The following is a 12,902-nucleotide window of genomic DNA, read 5'->3' as shown; positions in this document are numbered from 1 at the left end:
TCTGGGTGCTTGAAGTTAGCAATGTAAGTCCATATTTAAGTACCTGGAAAAAATAGCCTGATTTTTCAGAGGTGCTGAAGAATCAGAACAGTCAATAAAGCCAATGAGAGCTACTGGTGCTCAGCACCTCTGAAATTCAAGCCACTTTTTAAGGTGCCCTAATAAGCACTTCAGTTGCTAATATCAGTTAAATAAGTTTAAATATTTTTTTCAGTGTGGATCCACTTACCGCTTTACTCTTTACACATTATATTATTCCCCATGATAGCATAGCTACTCCATCCAGCAGAGCTTGTATACATGACCCAGAACAGAAATAGTATCAGTACTGATTGCTAGGAGAATGGTGACTTATGTGGATGCAAGTGTGTTGGGAGGCATACACCCGCACAGCATTCCCATAGTCACAACTTGGATCTAGGTGTACGCAGTAGCATTGGAACAATTTGTATAGTGGGGATGCTGAAAGCCATTGAACCAAATGGTAAACCCTGTATACGAGGGAAACCACCTCAAGCCAGGGGATGTGGCAGCAACCCTAGTTCCAACACCCCTGGGTGTATACTGCCCCTATCATCATTGTAGCACTGAGCACTAGTGTCAATCACTTCCTACAATGATTATAGATGGAGATAAAATGAAAAACAGACATCTGGAAATTAGTTTTTTCTTAAATCAAACTTAATGTCCAGGAACATGAGATTAAATACAAATCTGTGCAGGCATTTTAAATATTTATGGAATTCAAACCCCATATAGCCCATGTGTTCGTTGCTACCACATACTCTACTGTATAGCATCTGTTATCATTAGCACAGAGTAACATAATGAAATCTACTTTTTAAAAGTTCTAGAAGGTAACAGTTGCTTGTAAAATGCCCCTAAAAATCTATTGTGATCTGAAAAGCAATGCTTTAAACAGCAATATTCCTGTGGTGCACAAGAAGGGTATTCACATTACTTATGGGCAGTAGGTATACAGAATTTTATTTAAATGAGTCTAATTGATTCCAAAGCTAGTTATTTGCTCGGGTGCCCCCAGAATGACACCGAAAAATATCTTCCACTCTATGAGTGTCCTCAGGGACCCATATTCATCATTTAGCTAGGTTCCTTAAACACGTTGTAGCCTCCATACACACCCCTAAAGGTGGAAGGGAGAGGGGGTCTAGGAGCAGCAGGACAGCTGCTCTAAATTTGTATGTTCCTTCTCCTAAGAGAGCTATGTAAAATACAGGGATTTTTTTAAAGCTGTTTGGTGTTGTATTACTTCTCCTATATGATTTATGGACCTCATTGGCGGAGAGGGGTCAAATAGCACTGGTACTGTCCACCAGCAAATGGCAGCATGGCTGTAAGCCATCAGAAGCCTGAAAAGAATGAGGAGAGAAAGTATTTATGTGCAGTTGACCAGGAATCCATGGGCCCGTGTGGTCTACTCTGACCCTGTCCTCTGTTCATACCAATGTCTGGCCCATTTTCAGTCCCATACAAAGTATGCTGCGTTGGACATGTTGTTTCCTTAACCACCTAGATTTGTTTGTAGGTGTGTGTTCCTCTCCAGTGGCTTTTTAAACGGTATGAGAACTTGGGGCCTATGAGTTTAGTATGCATCATACATAAGATGTTATAAAGGAACAAACTGAAATGGATTGTCTTGCCGGCATGTAAATACAAACTGTTTAATAATAATATTGATTTCCCTTTAGCAGGAGATGTTTTACTTAAACAGTAGAAAGTAAATAACTTAAAGGTCCAATTAGCTTAGCTGGATTGAACACACTTCTCTTTCATATTTGATTTCTAATGAGCTCAAGAATATCTTTTGTGGTCCACGTATTTTGGGAAAGGAAAGCTGAAGCCTGCTAGTAGTACTGAATCACTATTTTTTTTTATAAAACCCACACTGATCATGAGCCATGTTTCAGACCCTTGTGACTTCAGCAAGTTATCACAAGGCAATGATAAGCAGTGAGCAGCAGCAGAATCAGGTGACCCCTTGACTAGCGCACACTGCATGTTTGCCATTCCCAAGGAACTAGCCCTTAATCGTTACTTTGCAAAACACAGCAGCCTCATATCTAAGGGTGCTGCAAAAAAAAAAAAGGGGGGGGGGGGCAAATTTTGCCTTGTTACACATGTGCCCATTCTCCTGAATGGAATGTTCATGGGTGTAACAAAGGCAAAAAAAATTCCACATTAAGCTCTTTGGGACAGGACATGAGCCTTATTTTGTATTTTGTAAAGCACCCTGTGACATTTATAGTGATTCCAAGTAGACACCATCTCTACAATTTGCAAATTTTCTTCAGCAATGAGTACATTTCCATTTAGAAATTATGTCCATAGATTAAGATTGTACGCAGACATTTAGTAGTGGTAAACAACATGATTAAAAATGTATGTATGCCCAAAAGTAAGAAATTCAGATTTAAATTTTAGCATATCACTTGAAAGTCTTGAAATTCAACCATTAATAGACCCAGTGTAGTAGTTCAGATGTCTGCCACAGTTCCATAGCAACACACACACACCATATTGAAACTTCAAAGATTACTAACTTATTAAATGTGTGTCTTATTAAGATGCCCCTCAAAGCATCAATTTATAAAATATCATTAAAGATGCAAAACTGCTTGAAATAAATTATTTTTAGTCTCCTTCCTCTCTTGAAAATGAGTTCATTTTCATGGAAACTTTTACCAAAATATATGCATTTTGTGAGCAAAAATTACCTATTTCCAAGCAAAATGTGCCCCCCCCCCTTTTTTTTTAGCAAAGAACGCTCTCTTTTTTTGTTGTTGTTACCGCCAAAATAGCTTAAAAAAAGAAACTTAGCATGTGAAAAAAATCGGTGCTTGATTCTGTGAATCAAAATAATGAATTTCATGCTGTTCTGCATTTAAACCCTATTTCCTCTTTGGCTAGAGCAAGAAAATAGTTTAGATTTTCTTTTCTCTTGCTCTCCCCCCATTTCCGTTTTCAAGTGCTTAATGTCTTCTTTCCCCACCTTTCCTTGTAAAAGCAGAGTGAAGATACACTTCCTGTACAAGGCTGTATTGAGCCTCTGGATCTGTAAATAAACCAAACCAGTTCCACAGTGGATGAAAGATGGGTAGAATGATTAATAAGGTTCTTATTGACTCAATGTGGCTTCGGTATAACAAGAACCACGGGAGTTTATGATGTTTTATGTATGGAGAAGTGTGCAAGGCTCTCTGTGTGCTAACACTATCAAAACTAATATTCGCTTGTCATGGATGGCAACTGAGGATGATGATACTGTTGTAAAGCAAAAGTCTTTAACTAAAAGATTTACATTACTTAACTTGAAAAGAGCCTTTACTCTTTAAACATGAAACATTCACCATAAATATTAAACATAGATAATCTTTTTGATTGTTAAACCAGTAAAAAAAATTCAATAAAATCTTTAATCCATCACTGATATTTGGCTCCCATATTGCTGGTGACACAAATGACAGCCTAACCCAGCAGGTGACTCAGAAATAACTTTTTGAAATCTAGACTTTGGAGACTCTTTGAGGAGCCCACTTGAAAGCTGGCACCATTTTTGTTACTTTGTCAGCAACTTTCTGTATTTCTTCTACAGCCCATTGAAGATATTTTTGTTGGAGTTTTTTCTCCCTAACTAGAGCTTGGCAAACACTGCAAAACATTTTGGTTGACTATTTCAGTTTTTAAATGACTTTACTCTGATTGTGTTCATGCACCTTTTTGTGTTCTCTGGTCAAGCTATTGAGAGTCACTGGCATGAACATTCATTCAAAGTGAACAGGAGTACTTGTGGCACCTTAGAGACTAGCAAATTTATTTGAGCATAAGCTTTTGTCGGCTACATCAGATGAAGTGGGCTGTAGCCCACGAAAGTTTATGCTCAAATAAATTTGTTAGTTTCTAAGGTGCCACAAGTACTCCCGTTCTTTTTGCGGATACAGACTAACATGGCTGCTACTCTGAAACCATTCATTCAAAGTGAATTTCAAAGTCACATGAGCATATAACCATGGAAACTGAATTTTAAACTTAGATGCAAGTATTAATTCTGGGAGTGCCTGCATGCTTATCCAGCTTGAGGGTGGAAACGTGACTTGCTAATCAGGGCAGCTTGAATAGTGAATACCTGCAGAAAATTTGTTTGAGGTCAATCCTGTGAGGTTAAAAGTCCCCCAAAATCCATTAAATGGTTTTGAATAACATCAATTGAAAGAAAATGTAATCTGTTGGTGAATGTTCCACACATAGAAAAGCAGGCTAAATTGATCAAACAAAAGTATTATTCCCAAATTACTCACTCAGTTTTACTCCACCCATGTTCCTCACCTGGATCTGATGACCACATCCTAATCCTTTGTTTATGGCTGGTGAAGACACACATTCAGCACTGCAGCTTCATTTCAGGATTAGGTTTGAGAATTCTGGGGGAGAAAACTTATGCTTGAAGTACATACACAAAAATAAGCGGGTAAAGTAAGATAAATTAAAGTTTATCCCACTAAATCGAAAACTTCCATCTTTATTTTCTACAAATCTATATTGGATGAATTTACTGCATATAATAGACAAAATGTATTAGACTTTCCTCAAGGAAAAAATCTCTTAGTATCTTCAGGAGTGCATGTGTAAGCATTGCATTAGCTGTTTTTATCGTAGGACGTTTGAATTCAAATATGCCCCATTTGAAAAAAGCATTCAGATTCAGGGCATTGAAGTAATTGGGATGTAAGCACATATTTAAAGTTCAGTTCACATGTGCTTCAATACTATTCTGAACAGGAATGGATTTAAGGATGTGTTCAAGAGCTTTCCTGAATCAGGGCCATGCTGAAGAAGCAAAGCTTAATTTGAATGCAGCCTTAGAGTGGTGCAGGTAGTCCAGCTGTGCCATCTTGCAAGCTGTCACTCACCAGTTGCTGTGGAACAGACTAGCTGGCCCGTGAGGTGCAGCAATAGGCAAAGATGTTTAAACTTTGCATGGGTTTACCCCTTTTGGAGGATAGATACATCTTCAGAGTTAGGTGCCACGGTGCCAAGCACCTTAAAAACATCTAAGATAGATAGACATCACCTTAGTCACTGTTGAGAGCTGGTGCTGGACTGAGAAGGGAACCAGATCAATATGTTGTCAGTGGGAGCAGTGTGACAGACTAACCTAATACTGGATACCTTGTAAATATATAATATATATTAATATATAATGTTTCAGATTAACCTAATACTAGGTACCTTGTAAATATATTGCATACAGTTTCTTTCAGTTCAGACATATACATGAATACACCAAATTACCAGAGCCAACAGTATTCCTAAGAAAAGCTAAAGCTAAGGGGGAAATGTGTTTCTCATCCACAAAAACGTTTGTGTTTTCAAAACATTTTTCCATTCTACATTGGGACAAAATCAGGACTTGTCAAAGTTTTGTTTTTTTGGGTTTTTTTGTGGGGGAGGGAGGGGATTGGAGGACAGACAGACACATATACACACACACCAGAATAGCCAATAGCCTGGTGGTTAGGGATGGGAGAGTGAGGTTCAAGTCCCTACTCTGCCTGATTCAGAGCAGGGACTTGAATCTGGTTCTCCCAGATGGGTTCCCTAACCACCTGGCTATTGGCTATTCTGGCCTGGCTCTCTGGTTTTGACCAGAAAATTCCATCCTGGACCCAAGAAACCTTTCTCAACAAAAGTTTAGACAAAACTGGCATGTTCCTGTGAAAGATTTCAGTTTCAGCAACCTGGCATTTTCCAACAAAAAATATTAATGTCAAAAAAATTTCCAACCAGCTTAAGGGTCTTTCGTTCCTAACCGTCTTTACAGCTTCTGACTTTCTAGAGAATCAACTCATGTAGAAATCTACTCAGCATCATGGCTACCAGCTGTAGGCTCATTTTTGTCTTAAAGCTCTTCCTGCTTTGTTTCCATTAGGTGAAGTTACAGGAAAGGTTCAGGAATTTTTTAAAAAGAAGCAATATTCTCTACTGCACAGTCATTATAACACCCCAGAGGAGGAAGAAATAAATGGCAAATATGTCCACCTTTCATGAAATGTCAACTGTAAGCCCCAACTGCCCTGGACATAATGCATGTTTTCCCACAGGTCTAAGAGTCCCTGGGAGGGCTTCAAAATGGGGGCAATCCACAAAAGAAATTTGAGATTCAGGAGGAAGACTCAAGTAGGACAAAGGAGTGGCAACCCTCACCCCCCAAAATAGAGTTATTCAAATGAACAGTAATGATATCAACACTTTTGAGTATCTGCTTTCAGTTTTTTTCAGAGCTGATTTTGCAGATATAATAAATATAAATATTGCTTCCAGAAAGCATAGGACTGGGTTGTTTCAGTTCCTGGGATGGATAAACTGAAATTGCATTTTCCCTCCTTTGGGACTGGATTTATTTATAACTTTCTGAGCTATTCATGCATATAAAATTTTGCTGTTATTTTCTGTGAAAGAATTTTCCTCCTTTCCTTTTATTGGCCCCATTTCTTTCACATACAAAGCCACAGATGCTCCATTACAATGATGTCAGCCTTGCTACATGCTCCAGCTGTTTAGGTGCATTTATAAAGTTCAGCCCTGTACATTATGCCATAAATGTATATTTCGTGTATAAACATAAAGCTAACATATTGCAGATCTCTCTAAGTGTAACTTTAATGGAGGTTCAGTGAGTTTTAAAAATATTGAAAAGTGTTTAATCTTTCCTTTGGCAATATTTTTATGGCAGGTTTTCCAATTATTCTTTTCTCAAGCTAGGTTCAAAGATTTTTCCCCCCCCTTGTATTTCATCTTCTGTGATTTTTGGAAAAGCAGGGAGGTTTTTTTAGTAAGACAATATGTATTTTAAATAGAGACGTCTGAGTGAAAATATGCTTCTGTCCACATCTACTCATGTCCAAGCCCTCATTACCTTCATGCGCGCTCACCAGTTCACCATGCCGAAAAACCTCATTTCTGGATGTGCCAGCTTTCAAAGATGTTACATGTCACAAGATGTTGTTACATTGACTTGATGTATAAATATTGACATGGGTAAAGTAAATCTGGGTCCAAATTATAAGGGTCTTGTCTTGTGTCCAGGATTTCAGAATAAGGGGTGAATTGTGCCCACTAGACACAGTCTTGAGTAGGGTCATTATGATGCAGCCCCACCCCTATTGCCTCAGATTGTCTTGCAGTGTGCAATTTGTTCCATCCTGTAAACCACAGGCTCTGGCTCCTCCCCTCCCCCTGTGGAGGTGCACGAAGGGTCAAATCTAATTCCCATTGAAATCATTAGACTCCTTTTGGCTCCAGTGGGAGTTGACTCATGCTGAGAAGGAGCATTCACTGCACTCCCTTGAGTGTAGTGTTTCTTATATTTATTAGCAGTGTTGCTTTTTTCTTATGTCTGAATTTCATGTATATCTTGTTGTCATAATTTAACCGAGGTGCTGCATATACAGTAAGTTTTCTAGTAGATTACCAAATACACCTCCTGACTCATAAATATTTGAGGCATAATCTTGGTTCCACTGGCTTGGCAATATAATGACTCTCAGCAGGACAAGATGTCTGCTAACTGGGATCCTGTTCCTTAATTCATGCTGTTTAATACAAGATCAGTGGTGAATAAAACCACCCATAATTTGATGACCGTGCAGTCCCTGACTTTGAATGTATATTGGCAGACTTTGCTTAGCACAGTAATTATGCAGGATCCTGGGCAGTTAGTATCGACTTGATGTATCCTCATAGTAAATATATAAGCCGTGATTCAATGTGGAGCAAAAATTCAAGAACATAAAATAAATTCACAAATTATATTGTGCCTGACTAACCTAATTGCCTTCTATGATGAGATAACTGGCTCTGTGGATGAGGGGAAAGCAGTGGATGTGTTATTCCTTGACTTTAGCAAAGCTTTTGATACGGTCTCCCACAGTATTCTTGCCGCCAAGTTAAAGAAGTATGGGCTGGATGAATGGACTGTAAGGTTGATAGAAAGCTGGCTAGATCGTCGGGCTCAACGGGTAGTGATCAATGGCTCCATGTCTAGTTGGCAGCCGGTTTCAAGCAGAGTGCCCCAAGGGTCGGTCCTGGGGCCGGTTTTGTTTAATATCTTTATTAATGATATTAATAGGATGGTGTGGACTGCACTCTCAGCAAGTTTGCAGATGACACTAAACTGGGAGGCGTGGTAGATACACTAGAGGGTAGGGATCGGATACAGAGGGACCTAGACAAATTAGAGGATTGGGCCAAAAAAAACCTGATGAGGTTCAACAAGGACAAGTGCAGAGTCCTGCACTTAGGACGGAAGAATCCCATGCACTGCTACAGACTAGGGACCGAATGGCTAGGTAGCAGTTCTGCAGAAAAGGACCTAGGGGTCACAGTGGACGAGAAGCTGGATATGAGTCAATAGTGTGCTCTTGTTGCCAAGAAGGCTAACGGCATTTTGGGCTGTATAAGTAGGGGCATTGCTAGCAGATCGAGGAACGTGATCATTCCCCTTTATTCGACATTGGTGAGGCCTCATCTGGAGTACTGTGTCCAGTTTTGGGCCCCACACTACAAGAAGGATGTGGAAAAATTGGAAAGAGTCCAGCGGAGGACAACAAAAATGATTACGGGTCTGGAGCACATGACTTATGAGGAGAGGCTGAGGGAACTGGGACTGTTTAGTCTCCAGAAGAGAAGAATGAGGGGGGATTTGATAGCTGCTTTCAACTACCTGAGGGGGGGTTCCAAAGAGGATGGGGCTCGGCTGTTCTCAGTGGTGGCAGATCACAGAACAAGGAGCAATGGTCTCAAGTTGCAGTGGGGGAGGTCTAGGTTGGATATTAGGAAACACTATTTCACTAGGAGGGTGGTGAAGCACTGGAATGCGTTACCTAGGGAGGTGGTGGAGTCTCCTTCCTTGGAGGTTTTTAAGGCCCGGCTTGACAAAGCCCTGGCTGGGATGATTTAGTTGGGAATTGGTCCTGCTTTGAGCAGGGGGTTGGACTAGATGACCTCCTGAGGTCCCTTCCAACCCTGATATTCTATGATTCTATGATTCTATACACGTGACCTTAGGAGTAGATGATGGGCATGAGCACAAATCCAATTGCTGTGCTCTCAGGCCATCCCTACTGATCCATTTTGTACCAGCCTATTCAGTACTGAGGCAGAGCCCCCTATGTAGGGGCAGTGCTTAGTTTGTAATGAAAGACATGCTCGGCCTCAAGCAATTAGGTGCCAGGAATCAAACAATATGTTTACATTCAGAACTCATGCACCTGAAGTGCTGGGGCTATGAACTGCCAAGCCTAGGGAAGCCCTGGCACAAATTAAGCTTTGTGTAGGGGACCTTCTATGCAGCTGCTCCCCCCAGTGTACATACCTTAGAAGGGCACCACAGAGTTTACAAAGTGAGGAGAGCCTTGCACAAGCCTCTCTGTATGTGAATGATTTTCACTAACAGTTATATTTATTGATCTGCACATGTTGTTTATTATTATTATTATTATTTAAGTATTTATTTGTTTTATTGACATATTAAAATACACTTACCAAAAGCCTGTTGCTAAGAAACATGGACACGTACAATAGAAAATGTTACCATTAATTACTGGCTCTTACATTTACAGGTCCTTTGTCATCCAGCAAATCCCAAGCAGCAATCTCTTCATGGTGGTAGTAGATAATGAATGCAACTGTGAGTCTATCTTGCCAATTACCATGGAACCCATAGAAATAAGGTATATCCTTTATTTTGAAGATTGTAAGAGGGAGACTCAAAGTGCAAATATTGAATGTTACCCTGTGTGATTTAGGAGCCTAACAGACAGATCCTCAGCTGTTGTAGATTGTCATGGCCCCATTGAAGTCAAGGCAGCTGAGGATCTGCTCCTTAGTCTCATTTTCCAAAGTAACTTATGCATTTAAGAGCCTAAGTCCCATTGAAAGTCAATGAGAGTTGTGCACCTAACTCACTTAAGTGCTTTTGTAAGGCATCTACATGCATATTTAGGCACATAAACGTCTTTGTAAATCTGGTCTTAAGTCACTTCTGAAAATAGGACATAGCCTCCTAAATCTTTGGTGGTTTTGAAAATTGCACCCATATTGCCAAAGATAACATTTTAAACCTGGATAACTCCTTTATTGTAATGTAATATATAATCTCTTCCTTAACTTTGAATTTTAGGGCTGGATTGCTACACTGAAAGGTATCACTTTGTGTTCTGAAAATATAAAAGATAGATTCTGTAACAAAGTAAATTGACAACTTAATTTGTAGTCTAAACATCATCTTGTTTTATTGCCATACAGGAGGTTGGGGTTTGTTTCTTCTCATAAATAGGAATTCACCGAAAAGAATCTGCAGTATATTTTTATTGCTGAGTGATAGACCTTTCGGTCATGTTAAGTGCCGATGGGAACAACATTGGGAAGAACAGCAATAGAATTATGTCCCACTTCTTTTGTTGATTGGTTGGATTTTGGAGGAGTGGGAGGAGGAAGGGATGGATGGATGAACTTCATTTCAAATCCATTCAAACTTTGAATATTTAAATGCAGTGATCATAAGATCTCTCCTTAACTACTGTGAACATAATGAATCCCTTAAATGCGAACGTTTAAAATCTCAGAAGATTAGAAGACGTCCAGAATCTTGTCATGGATTTCATCCTGAAGTAAGTTTTTATACTGCTTTTTTTCCCTCTTTGGTAAATATTTTTTCTAGAGTAGATACAGACGCTCCCCGACTTACGCAAGTGTTCCATTCTGGAATGCCTTGTGTAAATCGAATTTTGCGTAAGTCGGGAACATATACCCGACAATTATGCCAAAAAAAAAAAAAAAGATTCTGGAACTTTTTGTGTAAGTGCGGATTTTCGTAAATCGGGTTTGCATAACCCAGGGAGCGTCTGTATTAGAAAACTCTCTTCTAGTGTGAAAAGCAACAAAATATTTTGGACATTCTGAACATAGTAGTAAAGGGAAGTTGCTGCATGATTGCAAGCAATGCAGAAATTGTCGAGTGAGCTTGTACTCCATTTCACGATTAAGTGCTGTTTTCGCACATCACGGCACAACATGTAAGAGGCAGAGGCATGATCTGAGTGCAGAATTGGCAGTCAGGAACTTCTGAGATCTTATTCTGGGTCTAATACTGATTCCTTCCATGATTCCTTCCTGATTCCTTTCTGAAACCAAGCTAATTGGCCATGGGACAGGATTTGATCTCTACATGAGTAAATAACGTCAGCATTTCAATTGTCCTACTGGTAATTTTGTGATATGTTGATTTGTTTAGCTGGGACTCCGACACAATGCTTTTAAGATGTAATGCTCTACACAAGTGCTACATACTTTATGAGCTTAAATATCCACTCTGCTGAGGCACAAAGAGAAAGTGACTTGCCCAAGGTCACCCAGAGCCAAGAATAGCTTCCTGATCATCTTTATTTTTCTGTGCTTTGATTACACAAATTTTGTTTTATTGAATCTGCCGTCTACTGCATATGTGCTTTAATAAATATCCATGCATTGCCATGAATCTTAATGTTTTTGTCTTAATTCTTCTTTGTTCTTTTCTTTAGGAGAATGCAAGAGAATGTGGGGGTGTTCTAGGCCTTAGTGCTAAACCTACTCTTGTTCTTCTTCCACTGCTTTTGGTAATTTTCTCAAGGTGACGTTGACTGATGTGTTCACTTGGCATGCTAAATACATGGATAAACTGTGAACTGAGAAATGGTGCAACATAGAAGACAAGAAATATAGTCAAAACATCAGCATTTCATGATTTTAAACTGTTGATGAGATAAACTTAAAGATATGTTGAAAAAGATTTATCTTTTTACTTTGCAAGTCATGCAAATGTGAATTTGCCATATGATAGTCACAATTCATCAAAAAAGGACTTTAATAGATATACACAAGTGTCCATTACTTTCTGCTTTGTCCCATTGAAACCAATTTAAAACTGTGTACTTTTTAAATAAAGTATATTAAAATCATAATTTCATTGTGTATTTTTTTAAATATAGCAACTAAACATTTTTCCTGAACTAGTAATTGGAACATAATAAAACAGGTAAGGGGAGATTTCACATGTGTAGGCTTTGTTAAACTATTTCTGAGATAATGGGAAGCTAGAGGATAACACATACCTAATTTTTTATAATAAAGGCTGAGTGACTTATATTAATAACCAAGTCAATGGAACGTAAGCAAGTCCTTCAAGTTGTGCATGTGCTTCAGTTATTTTGCTGAACTGTGACACAGATAATGTTCTCTGATGATTTACAGTGAAACTGGAGCTTTTTTAACACAGCTGTAAAGAAAATCCTACGACATTTAGAGTATGAGCTGAAGCCCACTGAAATCTTTCTAATAACGTCCACAGGTTTTGAATCTGGTTCTTTAGTAATTATGTCTCGCAAGTGGCAGAATTCAATCATTAACACTTTTTAAAAGATAAGGAGATGTCTCACATTTACAAATGTAATTGACATAAAAGAGGAGATGATGATGATGATGATGATGATGATATGTTAGCACTTACATTCTGCTCCTCAGCTTCAAAATGCTTTTTTACATATATTAACTGTGAAATAGTTAGGTCAAGTTCCCTATGGTGAAATGGAGAGACAGAGAAGTTGTGACGTGCCCAAGTCACACAGTGAGTCAGGAGCACAGCGAGTCAGGATTCCTTTGTTCTAGTGCCTTGTTTATTCCCCAGTCAGGATCACACTACCTCACACCCAGGGCCGGCTCCAGGGTTTTGGCCGCCCCAAGCAGCCAAAAAAAAAAAAAAAATAGCCGCGATCGCGATCTGCGGCGGCAATTCGGCGGAAGGTCCTTCGCTCCGAGCAGGAGTGAGGGACCGTCCGCCGAATTGCCGC

The 12,902-nt window shown here is 39.3% G+C and overlaps 1 protein-coding gene across 1 annotated transcript in view; it reads left to right on the top strand.

Annotated features, from left to right (window-relative positions):
- The window catches only part of CACNA2D3 (calcium voltage-gated channel auxiliary subunit alpha2delta 3), a 734,667-nt gene extending 722,703 nt beyond the window's left edge, over window positions 1-11,964 (top strand). The window contains exons 36-38 of the mRNA XM_024221093.3: window positions 9,639-9,751; window positions 10,606-10,688; window positions 11,598-11,964. Coding sequence (XP_024076861.2) covers window positions 9,639-9,751; window positions 10,606-10,688; window positions 11,598-11,690 — 289 coding nt within the window. The 3' untranslated portion in view covers window positions 11,691-11,964. The remainder of the gene's footprint in view (window positions 1-9,638; window positions 9,752-10,605; window positions 10,689-11,597) is intronic.
- Window positions 11,965-12,902: the final 938 nt, after the last annotated feature.

The sequence above is a fragment of the Terrapene carolina genome, unplaced genomic scaffold (assembly GCF_002925995.2).
Source record: "Terrapene carolina triunguis isolate 2854851 unplaced genomic scaffold, T_m_triunguis-2.0 Scaffold89, whole genome shotgun sequence".
Taxonomy (NCBI): Eukaryota; Metazoa; Chordata; order Testudines; family Emydidae; genus Terrapene; species Terrapene triunguis.
The sequence above is the reverse complement of the archived record's forward strand: the minus strand, read 5'-3'. Positions and strand labels throughout refer to the sequence as shown.